Source organism: Eublepharis macularius, chromosome 3 (assembly GCF_028583425.1).
Source record: "Eublepharis macularius isolate TG4126 chromosome 3, MPM_Emac_v1.0, whole genome shotgun sequence".
In the NCBI taxonomy this organism is placed as follows: domain Eukaryota; kingdom Metazoa; phylum Chordata; class Lepidosauria; order Squamata; family Eublepharidae; genus Eublepharis; species Eublepharis macularius.
The window spans coordinates 180,586,750-180,613,938 of NC_072792.1; the positions used below are offsets into that span (position 1 = coordinate 180,586,750).

General features: G+C 47.1%; 1 protein-coding gene across 1 annotated transcript in view; it reads right to left on the reverse strand.

The window, feature by feature from the left end:
* Window positions 1-27,189, reverse strand: part of DGAT2 (diacylglycerol O-acyltransferase 2) — a 54,976-nt gene that overhangs the window by 17,846 nt on the left and 9,941 nt on the right. Inside the window, exons 2-4 of the mRNA XM_054973075.1 lie at window positions 14,612-14,731; window positions 5,331-5,438; window positions 3,419-3,489 (exon numbers count right to left, since the gene is read on the reverse strand). Coding sequence (XP_054829050.1) covers window positions 3,419-3,489; window positions 5,331-5,438; window positions 14,612-14,731 — 299 coding nt within the window. The remainder of the gene's footprint in view (window positions 1-3,418; window positions 3,490-5,330; window positions 5,439-14,611; window positions 14,732-27,189) is intronic.

Sequence of the window (27,189 nt, forward strand, 5' to 3'; positions counted from 1 at the left end):
CCAATCAATCAATCAATCTTTAAGAGACCAAGAAGAGGAGTTCCCCCCCACACCCTCCCCACACAGGGCTGCCTGCAAGCCGAGCATAATGCAGAATCCATATGCTCTAGAGTTTCAAGGGAGGATTCTCTGACTGCAATAGAGACCTTTAGATTCAGAAAGCCTCCAATGATGCAATCATCAAAAAATCAAGTCAGATCTGAGATTAGCTCGACAAGTTTGGTAACTTCACTCTTGAGCGGGAGATAACCGGAGCCAGCCCCGAGCTAAAATAAGCACACGGGCAAAAGAAACAATCAGCCACTGTACGTGCAACGGATAAGGCTGCCCTTTGATACCGACCTATTGCTCTTCATCAATCAGCTTTTCTCTCCCCCAGACAATAATCACGTTTGCCAGGAGAAACATGACATTCTACAACCATATCGCTAGCTACCCCTTATGGCAGTGTTTTTTTTTCAAATGACTAAACTTTTAGCAGCATGTTCAACATAGCAGGGAAGTTAGAAAGCAAGATAAAGCCGATGGTTGTTGTGGGTTTTCCGGGCTGTATTGCCGTGGTCTTGGCATTGTAGTTCCTGACGTTTCGCCAGCAGCTGTGGCTGGCATCTTCAGAGGTGTAGCACCAAAAGACAGAGATCTCTCAGTGACACTACAGCCCGGAAAACCCACAACAACCATCGTTCTCCAGCCGTGAAAGCCTTCGACAATACATCAAGATAAAGCCATTTTTCCTCCCAGAAGTTTTGGTGCCTGTATGCACAATGCACTTATCCCAGGGTTGCTTCTGGCCCAGATTTTTTCAAAATACAAAACTGCTGTGGTAAGCCACAGTCTGGGAAATGTGGTTTGCGCAAGTAATGCTGATCAGCCTTCTTCAAAGTCCGATACCGTCAAGGAATCAGTATAATTCTATATCCTGCTCTGCTCTCCAAGAGCTCAGGACAGCATTCCCATTTCTCCTCTCCTCTGTTTTATTCTCAAAACCACCTTGCGAGGTGGGCCAGTCTCCCTCCCAAAGTGCCTCAAGGTCATGGCCGAATGGACACACAAACCTGGGTCTCCTCTGCCCTCGTATGCCCTGTGCTCATTAGAAGTTTCAGGTTTTTAAGCGAACCTAGAGTGGGCCACAGTTCAGTTTGTCCTTGTCTCCCAAAGGAGAAACCCAAACTGGAAACAAGCCACAGAAAGCAAAGTTCGCCCCCCCAAAACTTACATGCTTTGGGTCTCCAAAAGCTTTTCAAAGTTGGATTATATTCAGGGACACCCGCCATCTCTGCTCAAACCAGTTTTACAAGGTTGCAGCATTTCCAGCTGTAGTCTGGGAGAATCACACACACACACTCATCGCCCCCAGCAACCTGGAAGGTGGGCCTCTTTGAGGACGAGGCCACCAACTCTGACCAGGGAAAGAAAGCAAGGAAATGCAGCCAGAAATCCACCATCTTCCCTCAAGCAGCTGCCCAGAGCAAAGCACCAGTTTCTGCAATGGGGGAGGCGGGCAGCCAGGCTCCAGGGCTTACATTCTATGCCACTTCCGGGAAGTGATGTAATCACACAGGCCGTGGCCGCCACGGAGCACTCCCGTGCTCCACGGGGGAACTTTAAGCCCAAATCAGGCTGAATTCAGCCCAGAACAGACCACTGCGGTGCAGAGGAGCACTCCCCCACCCGGCAGTGGCCCAATCCGGGCAATTTTGGGCCAAGCCCAGATCAGGCCCAAATCGGCCTGGAATAGGCTGCTGCCATACAGGAGAGCACTCCCCTGCCCAGCAGTGGCCCAATCCTGGCTGTTTCGGGCCTGACCTGGCCTTTTGGGGCCCAAAATTGGGCTGAAATGGGCCCGAAACAGCCAGGATTAGACTCAAGTCGGCCCTGGAATGGGCTGCTGCCACATGGGAGAGCACTCCCCTGCCCGGCAACAGCCCAATCCTGGCCGTTTGGGGCCTGATCTGGGCCATTTTGGCCCCAATCCAGGCTGTTTCGGGCCTGATTCCCCTCCCGATGCTCCCCCGCTCGACAGCAGCCCATGCCATGCCATTCCCCTCCCTCCCGACTCATGTGCTTCCCCCCCACCTCAGGAGCAGGCTTACCTTAAGGGCCATTTGCTCCAGGGGAACTGATCTCCGCCTGGAGATCAGAGGATAGGGCCACCACATACGGAGAGGTGCTGGAACGCCATTCTGGAGCGTTCCGGCAGAAAAAAAGCCCTGCTGGTCTCCTACAATATGGTACCACACTTGTCTAGCTGACAGGAATTTTGTGTCAGTGTTTCCCGTCTGTTCCATTGGCTGCTTCCATCTAGCATCAGGGTGCCAATCTCCAGGTGGGGCCTGGAGTTGTCCTGGAATTACAACTGATCTTCAGACTGCAGAGATCTATTCCCCTAAAGAAAATGACAGTGGGTATTATTCCCCACTGAGGCCCTCCCCTCCCCAAACCCCGCCTTCTCCAGGCTCCACTTCCAATTCTCCAGGAATTTCCCAGCCAGGAGTTGGCAATGCTATCCTAGCACCATCGTTCCCCTTTGACTTCGTTGCCATTTAAATCTGATGGGCTGCGGAGGGTTGTGTGATTTCACAAGCACCTCTGGTGTAAGAGACATGGCACAGGGTTGCAATGCAGGAGCATTTTGGGGGATGAAGACTGGCGAAACCATAATGCATGACACCGCATCACTTCTGTGTAGGATTGCCAGCGTCCAGGTAGTGGCTGGAGATCTCCCAGAATTGCAACGGGTCTCCAGGCCACAGAGATCAGTTCACCTGGAGAAAATGGCTACTTCAGGGGGTTAATTCTATGGAATTATGCCATGCCAAGGTCCTTTCCCCTCCCCAAACCCCACTTTCTCCAGGTTTTTCCAGGTTTCACCCCCAAATCTCCAGGAATTTCCCAACTTGGAGCTGGCGATCCTACCTCTGTGTATCCAGAACCCACATCACACACACACACAAAGACACACCCTTTTTCTCCCTCTGCTGCAAGTTTGAGGGCAGGGCTGGGTGGTTATCCACCATGGTGGCCAAATCTACCGAGGCATACCCAGCAAGATAACACAGGACAGCACAGCCTATAGGATTAAACTGCTGCTCAGGAAATTAAGGCAGGGCAGAAGGAGGAAAATATTACCAAACGCAGCCATGTGGGTAAATGAAGCTGTTCTTTGGAGATTTTTTTTGTTCTCCTTATATCCTTACTGACCCCAGCAATGTAAACAAAGGAAGCAGAGATGATTACGAGCATAAGAAGAAAAATATCATTAAAGAAAAGCGGCATTCAACTACCGCCCCAATCGTGTTTCTTGAAAACAGAAGCCACATTCAACCCCAAAGCAACAGCAAAACTAGGCGAGTCGTTCTGGTTGAACCCCCAGCCGCTACCGTGCCACAGTGGGAGGAGAGAAGTTTGTAATACTCACTCGTATCGGAAAGTAGTCCCGGAAATACCGCCACATGGCCCAGTTTCTGACCCACTGGGATCTTCTTCCACCTTTAGAGGGGAAAAAATGGTTAATTCGGTATCAGGAAGGAAGAAGGGGAGAGAATCGAACCAAGAAATACACAGATAAACAGACACCTATTCCCTACGTAATTTCCCTAACACAGGGGGGATTACATAAAACCAGGGCTCATTTCGAGGGGGAATGCGCAGGAACGCAGTTCTGGCAGTTCCCCAAAGAGGTCACGTCAGGTGGTCCCGCCCACCTGACTCTCAGCTATTTTGGGCCCGTTTCAGCCTGGATTGGGGCTAAAATGGCCCGGATTTGCCTCTGACAGGTGGTGGATCACTCTCCCACTCAGCAGCGGCCCGATCCTGACCATTTTGGGCCCCTTTTCAGCCATTTTCAGCCCCTTTTTGCCATTTTGGGCCCATTCGACCCTGAATGGCCAGGATTGGGTCCAAAACAACCAGGATAGGTGATGTCAGGGGGTGTGGCATATGCAAATCAGTGATGCTAATGACACACGGCTGGTGATGTCAATGGGTGTGGCATATGCTAATGAGTTATGCTAATTAATTCCTCCAGCTCTTTTTCTATGAAATGACCCCTGTATAAAACTCTAAATTAAAAAAAAAAGGATTGAGGATGGGTGGAGAACCACCTTATGGGCTCTTTAATATTTCCATGCATTCGAATTTTAATTATTTTTCCTCCAACCCTGCTGCAATCCTTCAGCATGCATTTAAAAGCCCAGGAAATTCTTGTAGAATTACAAATGGTGCAATGGACTGCCAAACAAACTAATTGACAGAAGGTGCAGTAGGGAGTTTTTGAAAGCTTATAGTACTCCCTGCCACAATAACCATGACAGCTACGTACAATCCTGACGTGTAGAGGGTACATGCAATATGTACAGAGATAACTCGGCAGGAGAAGCGTACAGTGTAATTTCCCTACACATAAGGGTCTTCTGGAAACATCTTGTCGACTCGTGCTTCACACATGATACAAGACGGGAGTCTTAGTTTAATTCAGTCCAGCTATTTCGAAGGGATCCTGCCCCAAATGGTGGCAAGTTTAGACTTTACAGTTAATATATAAAATCCAAGAGATTGGACGGCACCAAGCCCAGGATGACCAACCAGGCCTTGTAGCTGGTTTGTGAACTATAGTTTGCCCTGTTGTGGTTTTGTTGCAACACTACACTCCATAGATTGGGATCTCCAACGTGGTGCCCATGGACACCGCAGTGCCCACCGGTACGTCCTTCTGAGCTTTTCCACAAATGGGCAGGGGCTTTGTAAGGCAGGGCTTGTTATTGGCTGCCCTGAGGGTTTTCCACTGGAAGATCAGGAGAACAGGTAAACATTCAGTCCTGCATTTCCATTCCCCCTTCAGGCTTTCTTTCCTTCTTTCCTTCCTTCCAACCCTTCCTTCTGTCCAACTTTCCTTCCTTCATTCCTTCCTCCCTTCCAACCCTCCCTCCCTCCCTCCCTTTGTATTCCCCTTCTGCAATTCTTTAGCAAAGTGAGGAGGGAGGTATTGTGTTTGGTTCTGCCTCCTATGGCAACCCTTTGGGGGTGTCGCGTACCACCCCCTCTCAAAATTCTAAAGGTGCCCGGCCTGCCCACCGGCTCAGAAAGGTTGGGGACCCCTGCTTTAGATGGTTGAGTAGGCTGAGCGTTCAGTGAAGATCTAACGCGACAGTGTCGGACCTCCAATGCTGCCGGGGGAACTGAGCTCCGTACGCCGGAGAGCAGAACTCCAGGTCCCACCTGGAGATTGGTAACGCTGCATGAAACCACAGTGCTGCCATGACCCATCCAAATGCGCTTGGAGGGGCACAACTTAGCTTTGCAACAAAAGCCCACCTCCTTCCTCCGCTCACCTTTCGTGGGAGTGTTCCAGTCAAACACGAGCCAGGCGAAATACGCAGCGGCGATCACCCAGCAGTCAGTACAAAGGATGTACATGAGAACGATTGTGCAAGTGACACCTGAGACCGAAGAAAAAGAGGAAAAGGAGAATTAGCTCATTGCGCTAAGCTGGGGGATTTGTACTGGCATACGCTCCATACTTGAAGGTTTCCCACCCCCTCCGCTAAGTCAAATTTGGTTGTTTAAGGGCTTAAGCGACGTCACGTTGAACACGTCTCCTGTACTGCCTCTAAAGCTAACTTAATTACTCTGCCCAGGGATTTCCCCCCTCATTTTTAGCACCTGCAGAGGCGATCCAGCTCTTTAAAAAAAGTTTTGAGCACTAAAGAGCTCTGGAGGCTGTTGCGGCCTGTGCTTCCGCAGTGCGTGTTTTAAAAAATCTCAGCACAACACCACGACAAACTGAACTTCCCAAACGGAGGTCATGGGTTCGGAGGAAGCATCGAGAACTGCACCCCTGAAATGGAAACACCAGCCTGACTCTGACTATCGGCCAGAGAAGAAGCAGCGGAGAGCTTCTTTCCCTCCTTTTTGCTCTGCTCCCAAAACCAGCTGCCCAAGGAGGGTTGCCAACCTCCAGGTGGTAGCTGGAGATCTCCCGAAATTACAACTGATCTCCAGGACACAGAGATCATTTCCCCTGGAGGAAATGGCTGCTTTGGAGGGTGGACTCTATGGCATTAAACTCTGCTAAGTTCCCTCCCCAAACCCTGCGTTCTCCAGGTTTCACACCCAAATCTCCAAGAACTTCCCAACCTAGAGTTGGCAACCCTACCTCCCTAACTGAAGCTCTCCCTATATCCAGTATAACTGAATAAACTGTTACGGCTTTTGTGCTTAATAAACTCTTTAATTAAAGTGCTCTGTGTCAATAGAAAACCTCAATTCCTGCCAAATAAAACATGACCTGAGAAATGCTACATCAAGAACAGATGAAGAAAGGATAAGATGCTTACACATGAAGGAGACAAATTAAACCAGTAATACCCAGTGAAATTGCAGTTTACTAATGATAAATCAAAGAAGTCATTCACTGATAAGTGTAAATATCAAAGCCAAAATATATTCATGTGAGTTATAAATACAGTAAGCAAATGTCAAGCTAGATAAGATCCTTAAAGATAAAGATGTCTCTCTGGGAACCAAGATCAAGATAATCCAAACTATGGTATTCCCCGTTGCCATGTATGGATGTGAAAGTTGGACAGTGAAGAAAGCTGACAGGAAAAAAATCGATTCATTTGAAATGTGGTGCTGGAGGAGAGTTTTGCGGATACCATGGACAGCCAAAAAGACAAATAAGTGGGTCCTAGATCAAATCAAGCCTGAATTCTCCTTAGAAGCTAAAATGACAAAACTGAGGCTATCACACTTTGGTCACATCACGAGAAGACAAGATTCTCTGGAAAAGTCAGTAATGCTAGGAAAAGTGGAAGGCAGTAGGAAAAGAGGAAGACCTAAAACAAGATGGCTGGACTCAGTAAGAGAAGCCACGTCCTCCAGTTTGCAGGATCTGAGCAAGTCTGTTAATGATAGGACGTTTTGGAGGTCTTTCATTCATAGGGTCGCCATAGGTCGGAAACGACTGGACAGCACATAACAGACACAAGCAAACGTATCAACAATTCCAGCTGCTATTATAATTCAATTCAATTCAAATACCTTTAATGGCATACAAAGATCTAAGACAGCAAACAATTATTATAATAGCATAACGGTTTATTCAGTTTTACTGGATATAGGGAGAGCTTCGGTTAGGGATCTGACAACAGCCGCTCTCTCTTTAAGAAGCCTCTTTGTGTTGTTAACCCTACCTCCCCGCTATGAGCATCAAGGCTGCCCCCACCCCACCCTCGGCCAAGCGAGGGTCTGTTCAAGTACTCTGGTTCTGGCATCCTAGACTCGAGTTCTTTCCCATTCCCTCCACTCCCCAAGGGGAATAGGGAACCTATGTAGGATTGCTAACATTCAGGTGGGACCTGAAGATCTCCTGGAATTACCATTGATCTCCAAACTATAGAGATCTGTTCCCCTGGAGAAAACTGTTGCTTTGGAGGGGGGACTCTGTGGTATTACACCCCACCAAAGTCCCTCCCCTCCCTAAACGCTGCCGTCTGCAGGCTCCAACCGCCACCGTCCCCAAATCTCCAGGAATTTCCCTACCTGGAGTTGGCAACCCTAATTCCCCCCATTCATACAGCACCCCAAACCAGCACTGCATAATGAATTTAGGCGATACTAGTGTTTAGGGAAACAATTTGGGCCTGAAAAGCAAGGATAACGGCAAGAGAGATGCGGTTCCCAGATCTTTACAAATGGGGAGCAGTAGGGATGAATTGGATCCCTCGATCCCAATCCATTCTTCGCAGAAATCCTCCAGCTTCACAGCCACCCGTCTCTCAACTTTGGGTCCCAGCCATGAGTGAGGACGTCTACAGTTGCTAGGCAACCTGCCTCGGGGATTTAGTTACCTGGCATCAGTAGATTCTCTCTCGCAATTACCTGGGACGGAATACAACCAAGAACTCTGCGACCCATCTTGCTTCTAACTGGGAACATCGTGCGTGGCGCTTAGAAAGGCTATGGAAGATGCAGGATGACCCAAAAGCCTCCATAGTGTCATCATAGCCAGGTTCGCATCTTATTATATGAGCAGACATATCTATTTGTAAAAAAGCGCTGGAGCATATTCACTTTACAGACAAAACCAGGGCCCAGTACCTGGATGTGTGTGTTATGTGCTGTCAAGTCACCTCCGACCTATGGCGGTCCTATGAATGAAAGACCTCCAAAACGTCCTATCCTAGCACCAGGGCTCATTTCAAGGGGGAACGTGCAGGAACGCAGTTCCAGCAGGTCCCCAAAGAGGTCACCTGTCAGGTGGTCTCGCCCACCTGACTATTGGCCATTTTGGGCCCGTTTCAGCCTGGACTGGGGCCGAAATGGCCCGGATCGGGCCTCTGACGGGTGGTGGATCACTCTCCCACTCAGCAGCAGCCCGATCCTGACCATTTGGGGCCCCTTTTCGACCATTTTCAGCCCCTTTTTGCCATTTCGGGCCCAATTTCGGCCCTGAATGGCCAGGATTGGGTCCAAAACAGCCAGGATAGGTGATGTCAGGGGGTGTGGCATATGCAAATCAGTGATGCTAATGAACCATTTCCAGTGATGGCAAGGGGCGTGGCATATGCTAATGAAATATGCTAATGAATTATACTAATGAGTTCCTCCAACTCTTTTTCTACGAAATGACCCCTGCCTAGCACCATCCTTCCCCTTTGACTTGCTCAGATCCTGCAAACTGGAGGACGTGGCTTCTTTTATTGAGTCAAGCCATCTCGTTTTAGGCCTTCCTCTTTTCCTACTGCCTTCCACTTTTCCTAGCATTATTGACTTTTCCAGAGAATCTTGTCTTCTCATGCTGTGACCAAAGTACGATAGCCTTAGTCTTACCCGGATACACGCGTGAATTCAATCTTTGATTCAGCTTTATATGCATTTGATGTAATATGAAAATGACTTAACGCATGCATAAAGAACAAATCAAGGGCACATGGATTGTACAAGTGTTCACTCTAACTTGTGAACAGGACTAACAATGAGGCATGCATCAGCTATGCCCCTCTGGGAAGCTCAGTTGCACACCTGGGGTTCCAGGTGGTGTGCCATCCAGGTACCAGTTAGGACTAATGTCACTTTGCATCAAGAAAAGGCAAATACATCAAGTGCCATTTCCAGGGCATGTCAGAGTTCAGCTTTCTGAAGGCCTTACCAATAGTTATTCTTCTAGGATCAACGCAAGACCTGCCTAGACTATTATTCCCTATCTATGCTGTAGTAAATGATTGATTGATTTGATTGATTGGTTATCCCCTATCCAACAGCAGCCAAATGTTTGTGAACACGAAATCTTGGCAATGTTCCCAATATCTGGAGAAAGACTGGCTTTTTGATGTAGTGGTTAAGAGCAGCAGGACTCTAATCTGGAGAACCAGGTTTGATTCCCCACTCCTCCACTTGAAGCCAGCTGGGTGACCTTGGGCCAGTCGCAGCTTCTTGGAGCTCTCTGAGAGCCAAGCTACAAGTGACGCCTGACACAGGTGGGACACTTGTCAGCTTCCCTCAAGTTTTGATGGGAAATGTAGGCATCCTGGTCTTGCAGCTGTAATGGAGAGCCAAGCTGTAAAACCAGGACGCCTACATTTCCCATCAAAACTTGAGGGAAGCTGACAAGTGTCCAACCTGTGTAAGGCGTCACTTGTAGCTTGGCTCTCAGCTGCACCCACCTCACAGGGCGATTGTTGGGTGGATAATAATAACATACTTTGTAAACTTCTCTGAGTGGGTGTTAAGTTTTCCTGAAGGGCGGGATATAAATTGAATGTTATATAAATCAAATGTTATTATTGTTGTTATTTTGCCATGGAGGCTCCATTTAACCAGCGGCCGCACGCTCAATTAGCCCTTAGCCTCCGGGAATTTGTCCAATCTTTTCCAAAAGCCACTCGAGAACACAATCACATCTTGTGGCTGGAACATTCTGCCGGGCAGCTGCCCGTTGTGAAGCAAGCAAGCAAGCTCTCTCCTGCCGATCCCACTTAATCAGCTTTGTGGAGCAAGCCCAAGCCCGAGGATTAGCAAGCAGTGTTCGTGTTTTCTCAAACACAAGGGAGCGATGACCCGCTGTTCCTCCTCCGCACTGGACCAGCCAAAAAGCGGCAGGCACCTCCCCTTCTCTACGCCCACCCCAAGGCTATTAAGATCGAAAGCATGACTGCTGGCCAAGAACAGAATAGTTACAGCTGCGTTAAGATTGGCAGGAGATGGAAAAAATGCCAGAGGTGGGATTTACAACACACAGTTCGTGAAGCTGGGTCCAGACAGGGTCAGAAGAAAGGGGGTGTGGCAATCGAGCCCTAAAGCCCCGCCTCTCGTTCAGGGCTCCGAACCAATCCTTGTGGTTACGGCCTCCGGCAAGTGGTTGTCAGCCAATCAGAGCGCATGGAACTTCCCTTGATGGGAGGGGGACGAGCCACCAAGAGTTTAAAAAGGGAAGAGGAGAAAACTTCTCTCCTCAGATGGTGCTGATTTACTTTCGTTGGGCCCAGTTGCAAAGTATGCAATCTTGTGGAGGAGAAGAGGTTATGACTGCTGGATATGGTCGACCCTGCTTAATTTCTGAACCTGATCTCATCAGATCTCAGAGGCTAAGCAGGGTCGGTCATGGTGGGAGACCTCCAATGAAGGCCAAGGTTGCAGAGGCAGGCCATAGCAAACCACCTCTGTTAGTCTCTTGCTACAAAATCCCACCAGGGGTCACTATAAGTCAGCTATGACTTGAGGGCACTCTCCACCACCAGGGGCAGGAGATCTCCTAGGATTATGACCAGGCCATAGTAATCTGTTCCCCAAGAGAAAATGGCTGCTTTGGAGGGGGGAGTCTGTGGGAAACCCACAGTCCCCCAAACCTGCCCACGCCAGGTTCTCAGAATTTCCCAACCTGGAACTGGCAACCCAAACCATAGTGGAGAGTTACTTTACCCTTATAAGCTGAAACATTCGGTTGCCAGCTCCAGGTTTGGAAATTCCTGGAGATTTTGGAAGGTGGAACCTGAAGAGGGCAGGGTTTGAGAAGTGGAGGGACCTCAGTAGGGTAAAATGCCATGGATTTTGCCCTGTAAAGCAGCCATTTTCTTCAGGGGAACAGATCTCTATGGCCTGGAGATCAGCTGCAATTCCAGGAGATCTCCAGGTTTCACCTGGAGGCTGGCAACCCTACCTAACACTTACTCTGTTGAATCGATTCTTTCTTTTAAATAAAACGTGTGATTTTGCCTTTACCTGTGTTTTATCTGTCCAGTCAAAACAGAAAAAAGGGACCCAAATTTACCTCATATGCAACCAATAGTGCTATAACAGTGAGTGGGGTCACTTGCGGGGTCTTGTGGAGTCACTTGTGGAGTGACTTGTGGGGTCACACCAACAACCCTTCATCATAAACTGTATCACCCATTCTCACAATTGTGGGCAGTCAGTGATTCAAAGATAAAGAAAGGCTAGGCCGAGGGAGGGGCCATTTTGGAAAGGTTCCAGGCAACTACAGAGGACCCCCCAAGGCACTTCAACACAAGATAATCCTTAAAACAACAAGGCCTTGAGCCTTGAGAACATTTGCTTCAAAGCTTCTTCCGAATCTCCTCCTCTGGTAAGCACCACAGGCAGGCATATAAATGAAATAAAACCGCGATGATCTTCCCTTCAGTTTCTGGGCTTTCCCGCCCTTTCCCCCTTCAAGCCTCCTTGGCCTGCCTCCTCAAGGTTCCTGCTTATCTGTTGAATGTCCCGTACTTTCTTTCCATCACCTTCCCTCTGGGCAGCCCAACTTTTCTGACATGCATCTTTCATTGCATGTATTGCGCCAGCCAGACCCATGCGGGACACATAGAAACATAGAACTGGAAGGGTTCCCCAAGGATCATCTAGTCCAACCCTTTGCACAATGCAGGTTATTCACAGCTCTCCCCCCCTCACCTCCCCTGGAGTCCCTTGCTCTATGCCCAGAGGAAGGCAAAAACCCTCCTGGATCCCAACCAATCTGGCCTGGAGGAAAACTCCTTCCGGACCCCAAAGTGGTGATAGGCATTACCCTGGGCATATAAGAAAGGGCCTCGAGATTCTTGCACTGGCTCATCCCTTCATGGCCTCCCTCTCACGTACAAAGGAGAACGCCATACCATGGAGGCAAGGAGTTGTTTTGCCCCTGGCCATTTTACCTCCTGAAAATTAATCGTAGTCCTTTTTGCCTGGTTTTTCTGAGAGCCAAGCTACAAGTGACGCCTTACACAGGTTGGACACTTGTCAGCTTACCGCAAGTTTTGATGGGAAATGTAGGCGTCCTGGTTTTACAGCTTGGCTCTCCATTACAGCTGCAAGACCAGGATGCCTACATTTCCCATCAAAACTTGAGGGAAGCTGACAAGTGTCCCACCTGTGTCAGGCGTCACTTGTAGCTTGGCTCTGACTTATAGCTTTTGATTAGGCCTTGATTTTATTTTTTTGTGTTATCACTCTATCCTATTTTTTTTACTTCTATATGAGTTTTATTTATTTAAGTCATTTATACCCCACCTTTATCTCCAATGGGAACCCCAAGTGGCTTAAATCATTCTCCCCGCCCTCATTTTACCTTCACAACGACCCTGTGAGGTAGAAACATAGAGCTGGAAGGGTACCCCAGAGGTCATTTAGACTAGCCCCCTGCACAATGCAGGAAATTCACAGCTACCTCCCCCCCCTCAATCCCCCAGTGCCCCCCTGCTGTATGTCCAGAGGAAGATAAGAACACAAAACTCCTGCGGTAAGAATTAAGGTATTTAAAGGGCACCGTGCAAAGAAGCAATTTCAACGTATGATGTAAACACTACTTACAATTCAATCCAGTACAAGATAAACAATTCTCCTGTTTCGCAGGGCTTTATCAAGAGGCTTCAAATTCAGCCAATTTGCCCTTCCAGTGTATTCCTTTCTCCACAATCAACATCCACACTGGGTTCCCAGATACAACTACTAACGAGAATTGCTAGCGCTTGTTGAGTGGTTCTCAGCAGCTTTTGGACCATGTCCACACCAACGTTGGTGGCCCTCCTCTACAGCGTTGCCTCATTAATTCTTATTGAGAAGAACAGAGGATTAAAAACCATCCTGGGCCATTTTCACACTGCTTACCTTCTCTCAGAACGACCCGGAACGTCGTGCAAATCTTGCACGAGAAAATGCGATCTTCCACGTTTTTTGCACGATGTTCCGGGTCGTTCCAAGAGAAGGTAAGCAGTGTGAAAATGGCCCTGCAGAGGCTCTGAGGACTGTGCCACACCCCAGTAGGGGAGTGGAAGGACCCTCCCTACTCTCTTCTCTTAAGTGTACCTCATATAGATTTTGGAATTGCAATATTGTGGAAGGAACTTTTCATTGTACGGTTGCACTTTGTAAAAACTGTATATGCATCTTGCATTTGCACTTTATGTAAGATTTATTGCATTCTTTATCTTGTACTGGACTGAACTGTAAGTAGCGTTTACATCGTACATTGAAATTGCTTCTTTGCATGGTGCACTTTAAATACCTTAATTCTTACCGCAGGAGTTTTGTGTTCTTATCCTCCTGGTTTGGTACTCCACGGCATCCCTCCTTTTAGTAGTATGTCCAGAGGAAGGCAAACAATCTCCAGAACCCCCAGCCAATCTGGCCTGGAGGAAAATTCCTTCCTGACTCCCAAGTGGCTACCGGCATTCCCCTGGGCATGTAAGAAAGGGCCTCGAGAGTTTCGCCCTGGCTCATCCCTTCAGGCCCTCCTTCTCCCAATCTACCTAAAATCATATTGAGTCTTGGAATCGTCACTGCTGTCAGGTGGCCATCTAACCTCTTAAAAGGTAGGCTAGGCTAAGAGTGTTTGGGCCATTTGGTTGCTGGTGAGCATTTCAAATTACTGTTTTATACATTTTAAAACTGTACACACTGCTGCACGCAGGTTCTAGGAGAGGCGCTTCAGATATAAACGTTGTGGGGAATCCTGGATTCAAATTCTGACTCGACAGATGCTTCATTTTTAAAATTTTTGTAACAGAATTCTGGATGAGCTCGAAAACTGGCAGAGATTTCTACCATTTTGGTTGGCCCTAATGAATGGCATTTCACGGGCTTGGCTTTCTTGTTCTGGATTTTATGGAAGCCAGTGTGGCCATTTACAACGTTTTTTAATGCATGAAGGGTTTGGACAAGTTGTCCACAGCACAGACCACCGGTAGCAAGAAATGGCACACTGGCCTCCACCCCAGACTCGTGGCAGAGTGCATGTCTCCACCCATGTGGGGATAACAGGCAGTATGGTTGCCAACCTCCAGGTGGGACCTGGAGAACTCCCAGAATTACAACTTTTTTCCAGACTGCAGAAATCAGCTCCCCCCGGAGAAAATAACTGCTTAGGAATGTAGGATCTACGGCATTATACTCCACTCTCCTCCCCAAACCACCCCCTCTCCAGGCTTTACTACCAAATCTCCAGGGACTTCCCAAACCTGGATTTGGCAACCCTAGACAGAAGAGAAATCCAAGCACGCCTGCCTCAGCGACTCTGAGGGAAGACAGGATAGCAGCCAGCCACGTTTCCTGCAATGTGTAAACCCAAACCCAGATATCTCTTTTTGAACGGTCCTACCGGCCCTCTTTGACTTACCCATGGCGAGGAAAGTAAGGACCCATTGCAGCACCGATATAATCTGCAGTTGTTTCTCGACTTTGGACTTTGAGACCCAGGATAGATCCTGAAGAGCCGACAGGATACTGGAGCCCCTCCCTGGAGACAAAAAGAACAGAGGGTTGGTAACCGCACGTCCCACTAGGAGTCCTCCTCAGAAGTAAAATAACGCATAGTGATCAACCAACCGACAGGTGCCCTTAAAGTGTAAGAATTAAACTGAAATGCCAGCACAAGCACAATTTGTACATCTCTCCGCTGTGAGCATGCGGGTCGCAATACACTGTTGGAGGCAAACATAAGGGGGTATGTCATGTAATACCTACAGTGAGTTAGTATGCTAGGCTAGAACCAGGGATATCCAGGCTTAAACTCTGTCCGACCATGAAACTCACATCTGGGACTGATAAATAAATCATTAAAGGATTCCATGTTTGAGCTGGTAGCAGAGTCTATCGTGTGGCACAGGAAACATGATTATAGGTGGTTGTGAGCTGGTTCTGCTGGCTGGTGTGTGTGCAGGAATGAAAATACTAAATCATACACTTGCTTTATATTTAGAAAAGAAATGAGAGTTCTTTATTGCAGCAACTCCATATTCTGATAGGAAAGGAGGAGAGACAGATCCTAACTACTTATCTAGTCTAAGGATGGGCACGGATGGCAGGACAAAGCCTGCACCCATGCTGCCAAGATGGAGGGAGGAGAAGGAGAGAGGAGAAAGCCAAGAAGAGAAGGCGAGAGGGGGAGGAAGTCAGGAGGACGAAATCCTGAGAATAGCAATCTGCATATTAAAGGACAGTCAGAGCAGTAAACAATAGTAAACAGAGTGCCCTGACCTTTCTATCTTTCTAACTCTTTGGTTTGTCCCCCTCTGAAATCTGAGGAAAGGGGCAGCGTTAAATCCTCCTCTTCCAACTGGGACCTGTTGTGAGGATAATACTGCGTAAATGAATGCCGTGTACTCTGTCCTGAGTTCCCAGGATGAAAAGTGGGATCAGGAAAGCTGGCGAGGAAGGAGATCACGTTCCATCGCCCCAGAAAGTCCATATGCAATTTTTAATTCAAGGGAGAGGCTATTGGAATTCCTGCTATTAAGGCAGCGGGAAGGACTCCAACGTGTTGCAGCTATCGAGTGGAGAAAACACAGCCTGGAGCCAGCACCCGGCATCTCCAATTAAAAGTGACCCAAAAGGTAACGAAGGGGATGCATAATTAAACTCCTGGAATTAACTACTGCATGATCTAGCAATGGATTTAAAAGGATATTAGACAAATTCATACAGGAAAAGCCCAACAGCTGAAAACCACATTGGCTAAAATAAAACCTCCGTGTTCAGAGGCAGTGTACCTGCAAACGCCAGTTGCTGGCTGGCCAATAACAAGGGAGGTTTTGACCTCTGTGCCCCTGGCCTGCAGGTCTTCTTGGGCATCACACTGGCCACTGGGGGAAACTGGATGCTGAGCTAAATAGCCAGTCAGACCCAGTGTTCTTCTGTTCAACTTCCTTCCACAAAGAAGGAGAGTTGAATAGCAGAGCGACATCCGATCCAGAAATAAGAGGACAGACTTCCTTGCGAGTAAATTATTTGCAAGTGACCAAGGAGGCATGGCGGTGTCACCCGGCCAGCGAACGTCCGTTTAGGATGCAGTGAACGACCTTCAAAAGAGCCACAACTCTCTCCAAACCCACACAAGCAAAAAAGGGGGGAAATAATCCCAAACGGCAGGATCCCAGTCCAATTTTTTTTTAAAGGTTAAAAGAAGAGTTGCCTGCCATTTGAACTTGCGATCAGATGGTCTATGGAGAACAACCATTAACACCAGCCTTTGTTTACAAGCAGATTCTCTGCTCTGTAAGCAAAAGGGAGAGGAGAGAAGAAGTTACACATTGACAGATTCCCCAAACACACGGCGAGTTCCAAGTGCTTCTGGTTTAACTGATCTCAAAGTTGTTTTTGCAATGCCGCCTTTGGGGGGAGGGAGTCTGGCAAACAGTCGTAGAGTTGCCAGCTCCAAGTTGGGAAATTCCTGGAGATTTGGTGGGTGAAGCTTGAAGATGGCAGGACCTCGGCATGGTATAATTCTATACAGCCCACCCTCCAAAACATCCATTTTCTACAGAGGAACGGAACTCTCTGGTCTGGAGATCAGTTGAAAATAATTCCAGGAGATCTCCAGCCACCACCTGGAGGCTGGCAACCCTAGGTCGGAGGGAGACCCCTCCCAATCTAGCAGGCCATCAAGTTAGTGGTCTGTTTCATCCATTTTTAAATTAACGTAACAGCTGCCTCTGGAATCAATGACATAGGGGGCCAAAAGAGTGAACTTTTCACCCATGGATCTTTTGGTATTCAAAACATTTTTATTTCCTACCAGCCACAGCAAAGAAGAAGTATCAAACATATTTGCTTCCGCTGCAGGTACTTAATTCGGTATAATAAATGCATTTGGGCAAAGCTAACATATCATAAAATAAAGTCGACTGTATCACACTTGGAAATACATATACATATTCTGTGGGCAAAAATAAACAGCAATAGTCTGAGTAATTGTGACCATACATATCAACCGAAGAGCCCCGTGGCGCAGAGTGATAAGCTGCAGTACTGCAGCCCAAGCTCTGCTCACGACCTGAGTTCGATCCTGGCGGAAGCCGGGTTCAAGTAGCCGGCTCGAGGTTGACTCAGCCTTCCATCCTTCCGAGGTCGGTAAAATGATCACCCAGCTTCCTGGGAGTAAAGTGTAGATGACTGGGGAAGGCAGTGGCAAACCACCCCGTAACAAAAGTCTGCCAAGAAAATGTTGTGATGCGACGTCCCCCCATGGGTCAGAAATGACTTGGTGCTTGCACAGGGGACTACCTTTACCTTTACATGTCAACTATGTCATCCTTGAGATTCTCACATCCTACCTGCTTTCCTGGACCATCAGAAGTTAAAGGGACAGCCTTTTTACTATGTATCTCAGACACCTACCCAAGTTCAGGACACATCGAGCCTGATGGCTTGTAGCCAGGTATTTATCAAGGCTACAGGAATGACCAGGGTCAAGAGTCACAAAGATCAAGGCCTGGCAACCCATGGCCTTGGCGCACCAGTCCAGGATATTCTGTGTAGCCTATTTTATTTACATTTGCTACAACTGTATTTTTCCACGCCCCTTTGGGTCCTCGTTGGGAAGAAAAGAAACAAACCACGTCCTCTTTGCCAAATCTAGTAGATATTTATCCTACCCTTTCTCCAGGGAGATCAGGGTGCGCCCTTTCCCGTTTTATTCTAACCACTGTCCTGTGAGGTAGGCCAGACCAGCCATACTCTCAGCCCAAGTTCTCCTCCAGTCAGTTTCAAACACTGTATTCCCCCCACGGCCCCAGGTCTCCCCAGTTGCAGTCCAGGGCGCTCTAACCATTACACCACGCCAGATCTCCATAAGTGGAAAAGCAGCTTATGAGCACATATTGCGAAGTGGCCATGCGCACAAGAGGATCCGGCCCAAGCATTTTCACTGAGGGTATTCTCACACTTCAAGAGGACACACTCCTTTAAAACACCAACGTCTGTTTCAAGACAATCTCCTGAAGTCGCCTTCTAGCTTGCAAGCCTGATGCCTCATCCAACTGAGGAGAGAGCCATCCGTACTCTATGCACAGTTGACCTCTGCCATTTCTTTCTCCTGCAGCAGACGAACGAAAGTTTCAAGGCTCTCTTGCTTCTTTTAAATCAAGAGTATGATGTGGCATTTAGGACAGCCGATTGCAAAGCAAGGCACGGGTCCTGCAAAGTCCCAGAAAGTCAGGAGAAAAAGTCAGGAGCCGCCGGAGAATTCTTTAACGCTTCTATAGCTCCGAAGGGGCCGTTTGTCGCGTGCCTCAGCGACCATTTTCCTGCCCAAACGGTCACGTCTTCCCAGCGACCAACGGTCCCTTCCCTCAGTTCTCCTTTGCCGCCACTATCCAATACACATAGCCATAATCCTTTAAAACATCCATTTTGTTATAATCCTCAAATTATCGTGCATTGGAATTCACAGCGGGGCAGGAGGGAGGGTTGTGTGTCAGCACAGAAGAACTCGATGAACATAAGTTACAGGTATGTCAACCCTGTTTTCATCTTCGTTCTTCTGTGCCTCCACACATGGGAGAGTACCAAGCTTCACACAATAAGGAAGGTGGGGTGAAATCCAACTCAATTTTATTATATAACAACAGTCCTAGTACCAGGACCAAGAAATAAAGCATTGTACAGTAACATTTAACTTGTTCAATAAATATATACATATATACATATATACACAAAGTGTCATTGTCAGTTATTACAACAATACCCTCCAGCACCCCTTTAGGAAAACAGGGAGTGGAGGACAGCTTTGGCTACAGAAACCTCTTGCTCTGCATTGACATCCATAGCATAGTGTTTAACAAACGTGTCAGCAGAGGACCACGTAGCTGCCTTACAGATATTAACCAGCGGCACACCCATGTGTGGAGGCACAGAAGAACGAAGATGAAGAACGACTTGCAGAGGGTGCAGATTCTCCCTTGCACATGATATAAGCCAAAATCCTTTCTGCGCAACCAGGCCAAAGACACAGGTGAGCCCTTCTCCTTCTCATCTGGCCGTCCTAGCAGAGAGACTCGCTTGCTCTACAGTTGGCAAGCAACCGGCTCAAAGCTCTTTCCCCCCTTCTCTGTGCCATGAAGTCCTTGGTGGAGGTTAGAGTCCCGACCCTATTGGGGTATATTGCCTGATGCGGAAGAAGGAGAGATGACACGTGGCTGTCCCACTAATTTTATTTTATTTATTTATGTCATTTATAGTCCGCCTTTCTCACTGAGACTCAAGGCAGATTACACAGCATGAGAGTAGTACAGTCCAGGGCTTTTTTTCAGCAGGAACGCGGTGGAACGGAGTTCCGGAACCTCTTGAAAATGGTCACATGGCCGGTGGCCCCGCCCCCTGATCTCCAGAAAGAGGGGAGTTTAGATTCCAATCTAAACTCCCCTCTGTCTGGAGATCAGGGGGCGGGGCCACCAGCCATGTGACCATTTTCACCGAGGGCAACCCACTGAATTCCACCACCTCTTTTCCCAGAAAAAAAGCCCTGGTACAGTCAATATCAAGAATATTTCTATAAATAATGCCATAGGGTAAATAGATACAAGTTCACAAAAGACATAGCATTAGCAGGAATCCTATACAGTGTAGTGGTGAAGTCTGTGGTCCCTAACTCATTAGCGGAGCATCTGAGATCCCCTCCCTACAATACAGCCCTCCTCTCTGAGTAAAAAGCCTTTTTGAATAATTCAGCTTTGCATCGTTTGCAGAAAGCTAGGAGAGTGGGGGCTCTCCTGACCTCCTCAGGCAGGCCATTCCACAGGGTAGGGGGCCACCACAGAGGAAGTCTATGTACGGGCTGCTGTTGATTTCGCCCATGTGCAGCCTGGCACCTGCAGGAGACCCTGTTCAGATGAGCAAAGCTGCCGTGGAGGGACATAGGGAGGGAGGTGGTCCCGTAGATATGCCAGACCAAGGCCATGAAGAGCTTTTAAGGTGATACCCAATATCTTCAACTGAGCATGGTAACTAATAGGTAGTCAATGGAGGGACTGCAGGCTGGGCAGTTCACCCACCTGTAAGCAGCACTCATTCAGAGAAACCATACATTACAGCGAACACATGCACATCCTGAACAGAAATGCATACATCTGCTTATAAGGAAAAGCCAATATGCATTCGCTTGACCAACTGAACCAGGGATCAGTACCTGGACAAACATGGATCCAGAGGAGCTGGCCATGTTAGTCTGCAGTAGCAAAATAGAAAAGAGTCCAGTAGCACCTTTAAGACTAACCCACTTTACTGTAGCATATGCTTTCGAGAATCACAGTTCTATATATTGTCGAAGGCTTTCACGGCCGGAGAACGATGGTTGTTGTGGGTTTTCCGGGCTGTATCGCTGTGGTCTTGGCATTGTAGGAACTACAATGCTAAGACCATGGCGATACAGCCCGGAAAATCCACAACAACCAATCAGTTCTCTTCGTCAGAGCATCTGACAAAGAGAACTCTAATTCTCGAAAGCTTATGCGACAGTAAAGTGGGTTAGTCTTAAAGGTGCTACTGGACTCTTTTCTATTTTGGACAAACATGCAAAAGTTCAGCTGTACATGTGTTGAATGCAATGTTAGGATTAGCCGATGCACATAGAGAAAAGCAAGGGTACACTATACACAGACTGTAAGTGTTCTCTGTAACTTTTGCAAGGAGCTACTGTATTCAGGAGTGTTGGACAGCTCTGAGCAACACCCACATTGAGCAACCTGAAATCAAAGGCTGAATGTCCCTGCATTCAAAAACCACAACAGACCCCAAAGCACTTCATGGGAATTCAAACCTTCCGAAGAACATCAAGTTTCACAACTATAAACCCCTACCCATTACCAATTACCCTTGGCCATTTTTCAAGTTTGTGCAATCTGTACTTGAAGCCTTTCCCAAGTCCCAGCTCTATTCATCACTTTTGAGCAGTGCTGAGAATTAACAAAGGCCATCAGGTCCTTCAAGGAGGCCACAAGGAAACTTATCCCCACTTCTGGGTGGGTCAGATTTCGAACACAGAGCCAAAATTCCACACCACAGGTACTCAGAAAAATTAAATGGGGGCTAGCTTGGGAGCTTCAGAAAGTGAGCTGAGATTCTCAAAGAGATATAAATGTGCAATCTCAGGGGATATTACTGCATTATTTCCATGGACTTTGACTGGAGTAACTCCTCCTAGAAGAGCATTGTAAAACATGCAGAAGGTTATAAAGGACGCCTCGAGAACAGTGCAGACTGTTTACTCACTGGTGGTTTACGTTTATGGTCTCTAGGAATCCAAAATTCTATTAACTACCTGGGAGAAAGACTGACTGAAAGGCTCTGGACTCAAGAGTTTGCTGAAAACAAAGCTGGTTTATTACGGTGCTCACACATTCCTATTGATACTTGCAGTCTTGCACCCTTCCTACCCAGTATGTAACAACAGAGATTGGCCGTTCTCACACTGTTTACCGGCCATGGAACATCACGCCAAGCTCCCGGAACAACAGCGTCTTTCTGGCACAATTTTGTGTGAGAACAGCAGTACTTGCGCAAAATCGTGCCCGGAAGACGCTGTCATTCCGGGAGCTTGGCGTGATGTTCCACGTCCCGTAAGCAGTGTGAAAACGGCCACAACCACGGATGGACTGGGTCTTCCTCATGTGGTTCTTGGACCTTTTGGATGAATTCCTATATAGCTGGACTTTGCAAATGTTTTTTGAAACTTATTTATGAATGGAGAAGGAGAGAAGACACATGGCTGTCCCACTCATTTTATGCATTTATTCATTCATTTACTTAAAGTGCATGAGGACTTTAAATGAAGTAAAATTTCCTACTACAGTAGGGATATTTATAGAGGCTTGTGATTCTCTGCTATTTCGCATTGACTTTTTGCACCAGCCTATCTTCTACTGTAAATGAGACTTGTGGAATTGTGAATTGTGACTTATGAAATTATTGTGCAAAAACCGTACATATTTAATTCAAATATATTTATTTTTCCTTGCACTTTACCAAATACACACACAGAGAGATATAAATATCCTTGACAATTCCTTGCTTGCTTGTTGTTAGCGTTCACGGTGTTCTGTTAATTATAGCCCTTCCTACACAGAGCAGAGATTGGTTTCGGAAGTGTCGGATCAAAACATTCAGTTTGTTGTGTTATCCGAAGTCAGGTTCTGTGATGAGCCAGACAACATGGTGTAGCGATTAGACCATCAGAACTAGAGTCTGGGAGACCCGGGTTCGAATCTTCACCTTGGGTGACCTTGGGCCAACCACACCAGCTGGCTTGGAGGAGGGGGAGGTGTCGTTTCCCCATTGCGGGCACATTTTTCAGCTAAACAGCATTTCATTAAGCAAGAACGATTTAGAGCCAGCTGTTTCCAGGCGAACACATTCTGCTGCATACTTTTCCCCAGTAGATGAGTTACACAAAGCAAAATTACGCCATCAGATGTCAGAAAAGCACCAAATTTTTTTTAAAAAAATCAGCCCCTGAAAAGAGGAAGTCTTGCCATGCCTGGAGCTGGCTGTTTCTTCCAAATTTCTGAGCAAGTTCTAAAGAAAAAGCCAGGGAGACAGGGCTTTGCTAACATCATTGGAGTGGATTTCTGCACTTATAGGGCAGAATGAGTACAGAAAGCTAATGCGATTTAGGCCTTTTTCATTATTTCAAGGGGGGAGACAGCTATTGGAGCAGGATCTCCTGCAGTTAGGGTTGCCAGCCTCCAGGTAGTGGCTGGAGATCTCCCAGAATTACAACTGGTCTCCAGGCCACAGAGATCAGTTCACCTGGAGAAAATGGCTACTTTGGGGGGTGGACTTTATGGAATTATGCCATGCCAAGGTCCTTTCCCTCCCCAAACCCCACTTTCTCCAGGTTTCACTCCCCAGATCTCCAGGAATTTCCAAATTTGGAGCTGGCAACCCTACCTGGAGCTGCTACCCTGCAAATGGGAAAAATCAACCACTGCCTGTACACGGTACAAACCTCTGAGAATCAAAGCTCCCTTCTTCAGATACTAAAGCCTCTAGTTCAATCCCTACTGAAGAAGGGAGCTGGGCCCCTCAAAGGTTTGTACCTCTGGTGTCTAGGGTGCCACTGGACTCAAATCCTGCAATTCTACTGCCCATACGTATGCATTCTCTGTTGTGCCCCCCCCTTATGGATCGGCCTGCCTGATGAGACCAGGGAAACGCCATCCCTCCTGGATTTCAGTAGACTATGGACCTGGATAGCCCAGGTGAACCAGATCTCAGAAGCTAAGCAGAGTTGACCTTGGTTAGTAATTGGATGAGAGACCTCCAAGGAAGTTGAGAGTCGCAGAGGCAGGCTGTAGCAAACCACTTCTGTTAGTCATGAAAACTCCTTCAGGGGTCAGCTATGACTTGAGGGCAGTCTCCACCACCATGCAAAAACCGAATTAATCAGGTGGGCTTTTTTAATAAAGGCAACAGGGCTGTCCTGTAACAAAATGTTTCAGAAAAATGCTTTGGTTAAAGGTATAGGGACTGTGGACTATACTACTGTGCATATCACATGTACTTGATGTTGCTATAAGTACAGTCCTGTGATGCAATTTCTGCATAGTTTAACGGGTCCCGTTAATACTTAAGCTTTGTTTCAGCTCTGATTTCCAAGATCTGCAATCCAAACCTTATTGCTTGTTAATTGGATGTCCCATTCTGTCGATTGTGTTTGAGTTACACCCTGTAATCTGCCTTGAGTCTCAGCAAGGAAGGTAGATGACAAAGGGCGTAAATAAACTAAAGACAATGAGGGAGAAAATAGGAAAGGCCTTATAAAAACTACGCATGGGATAGGGAAATTGATGAGAACTTTTCCCCCTGAAATACAAGCACTTGGGGACACTTCCAGAGGTTAATGGAGAACATATACAAGATGGGGCGGGGGGGGAGGGGAGGAGAAGTATTTATTCAATGCGTTATTAAGGAATGGCAGCTGGTTTCGAGAGCTTTAAAGGGGGATTAGGTCCCCTTATGCTCCAGAAACCCTGGCTCAGCCTTTGCTTAGCAATAAGGATCCTAAATTTAACCTCAGCAATTGCAAAATATGTCTCAGTCCTTTTAACCCTTGCATCCAAAAAAAGATAAGGAACAAGTATTTCTGCCACTCAAGACTTATAAATCAATGAGCTGCTAAGCAAAGCGAAGCGAAGCAGGATTAGGCCGAAGGATTTGGACCTTTGAATACCAGTTGCTTGGGGAGGGGGGCAGAGAACAGAGCAAAGCTTTGGATTCCGTTAGAGCCTTCCAGGGGTGTTTGGTTGCCTGGTGCGGAAAACGAGATTCTGTGTTAGTCCAATCTCTGTCCAGTTCAGCACAGCCCCTCCTAAATTACACCCTTGAACTGGAGAAGGGAAGATCCATCTTGAGTTCCTTGAAAGGGTGGGATAAAATCCAGATTTTTGCCAGCAGAGTGTGGAGAAGGGTAAAAGCAAGTGAGTTATTTGGGTAACCTGCAGTCTTTCAGCTAAGAGCCAAGCTACAAGTGACGCCTGACACAGGTTGGACACTTGTCAGCTTCCCTCAAGTTTTGATGGGAAATGTAGGCATCCTGGTCTTGCAGCTGTAATGGAGAGCCAAGCTGTAAAACCAGGATGCCTACATTTCCCATCAAAACTTGAGGGAAGCTGACAAGCGTCCAACCTGTGTAAGGCGTCACTTGTAGCTTGGCTCTAAGAGAACGCCAAATGCTCTCCCAACCCCTGCTCTTCAGCTTTCTTCAAACGACATCATTATTCCAGTAGTTCCTATGTCTTGTCCACTTCTTCCCCACTCGAAACTGTGCGCCATTTACAGCCCGCAAAGCACTTATTTTTGGAGAGTCAATATTTGAACTCATTTTGAGTTTATGGCTTCCTCCTCTCTCTATTCCTCTTTACCGATAAGGAAGTCGCGCCAGGAGAGGGATTCTCCACGATGACCTGAGATGGCCTCCAAAAGGTGGGGTTAGTAAATATAAGAAACTTAATTGTGGTTGCAGCGCTGGATTAGGTCTGGGGAGGCCAAAGGATACTCAGCGGGATCCTGTCACTGAACTTGGAGTTCATAATCTTCATGAACACTGATGGACCTATCCTTGTCCAATCCCTTTTGGAACCCTAAGCTCGTGGTCACGGCTCTATCCTGTGGCAGTGAGTTCCACTAGTGAATTATGAAGTACTTCCTTTTGCTTGTCCTGAATCTGCTGCCTAATCCATTTAATTGGGGTGCCTGTAGGTTCCAGCATTATAGGAGGGAGAATGCGCACATTGCTGAAGTAGACCGGTATTTGGTACAGTCCAAAAGCAGGCACATTGCAACAGGTTAGATTGCGAAGAACTGGCTTTGAAGCTCCACTCAGTCATGAAATTCAGTGGGTGCTCTTGCACCCGGCATTCTCAGCCTAGTCTACCTCGTAGAGTTGTGGTGAAGAATTAGGATCAACTCATTATATGTTGCACTCTCACATCCTGGCAAATATTGGAAAAAATCCTCCTGTGAAATACTGAGTGAGCAAAATGCTTTAAGAGAAGGTTTTATATTTACTCCAAATGCCTATGCACAAATCTGCAGCATTAAACAATGCTAACTCCTGGGTATGAGAAGGTCATATAGGACTTATTGTCAAAAACACGAGCACTGTTTAAATGCAACTAATTTTTGTCCTTGGTTAATATGACTGGGTTAATACTCTGTTGAAAGGGTCAATGTTTTCAGTGTTAAGCTGGGCTCCAAATCGGGTGAAAGTCCTTAATCCTGCAACCATATGATGACTATTCCTAAATACAAACAGACCTTTTGTTTCCTACAAAGTTGATGGTTTCCGCAATCAACTTTTATTTTACCTTTCTTCTCTGATAGGAAACACCAAGGCATGCGCTTAATTAGTTATAGGGTGAAGTGGACTGTAGCGATCCGATTTTATTTGCAGTTTCATTCAAACAAAACTAAGGTGCTCATATTTCTAAAATTGTATGTGCGAAATGCTCCACTTTTATTTGCTAATAAACTCACCAACAATATCCATGCAGCTGCAAAATATTTTTTTGTTTTGATATTACAGATCCTTCTGCTTCCCCCAAAATGTGAAGTTTTCTCTACTGCTTCTACATCGCAAGAGAATTTCTACCTCCTTGCAATTCAGAGGCTGTTGGCTCCAGTTCCTTAGGGATATTACAGCCCCAGGTCCAAAGAGCATAAAACAGCAACGGGTGTTTCAAAACAGCTATAGAAATTCCTCCCCTCCTCCACAACCTATTTAAACTCATCATTGTAAGGAGGAAAGGACTGGGGAAACTCATGCTGGAACATATGCTGGGAAGATCACGTAAAGCCACTTCAGTATAATATCCCTTACCCAAACAAGAGTCTTCAGGCAGCAGAGATTAAAAGAAGATTGGACGAGGGGGTCGTTGTATAAATAGACTTGCGTCCCAGCACCCGTTTGCTAGAAATCAAGCTCTGTAGACTATAAAGTGTTGTGTGTGTCATGTGCCATCAAGTCGCCTCCGACCTATGGCGACCCTATGAATGAAAGACCTCCAAAACGTCCTATCATTAACAGACCTACTCAGATCCTGCAAACTGGAGGACGTGGCTTCTTTTATTGAGCCCAGCCATCTCGTTTTAGGTCTTCCTCTTTTCCTGCTGCCTTCCACTTTTCCTAGCATTATTGACTTTTCCAGAGAATCTTGTCTTAATAATAATAATAATAATAATAACATTCGATTTATAGACTGCCCTTCAGGACAACTTAATGCCCACTCAGAGCGGTTTACAAAGTGTTATTTATTACCCCACAACAATCACCCTGTGAGGTGGGTGGGGCTGAGAGAGCTCTGAGAGAGCCGTGACTCGCCCAAGGTCACCCAGCTGGAGTCAAGTGGAGGAGTGGGGAATCAAACCCGGCTCTCCAGATTAGAGTCCCGCGCTTTTAACCACTACACCAAACTGGCTCTT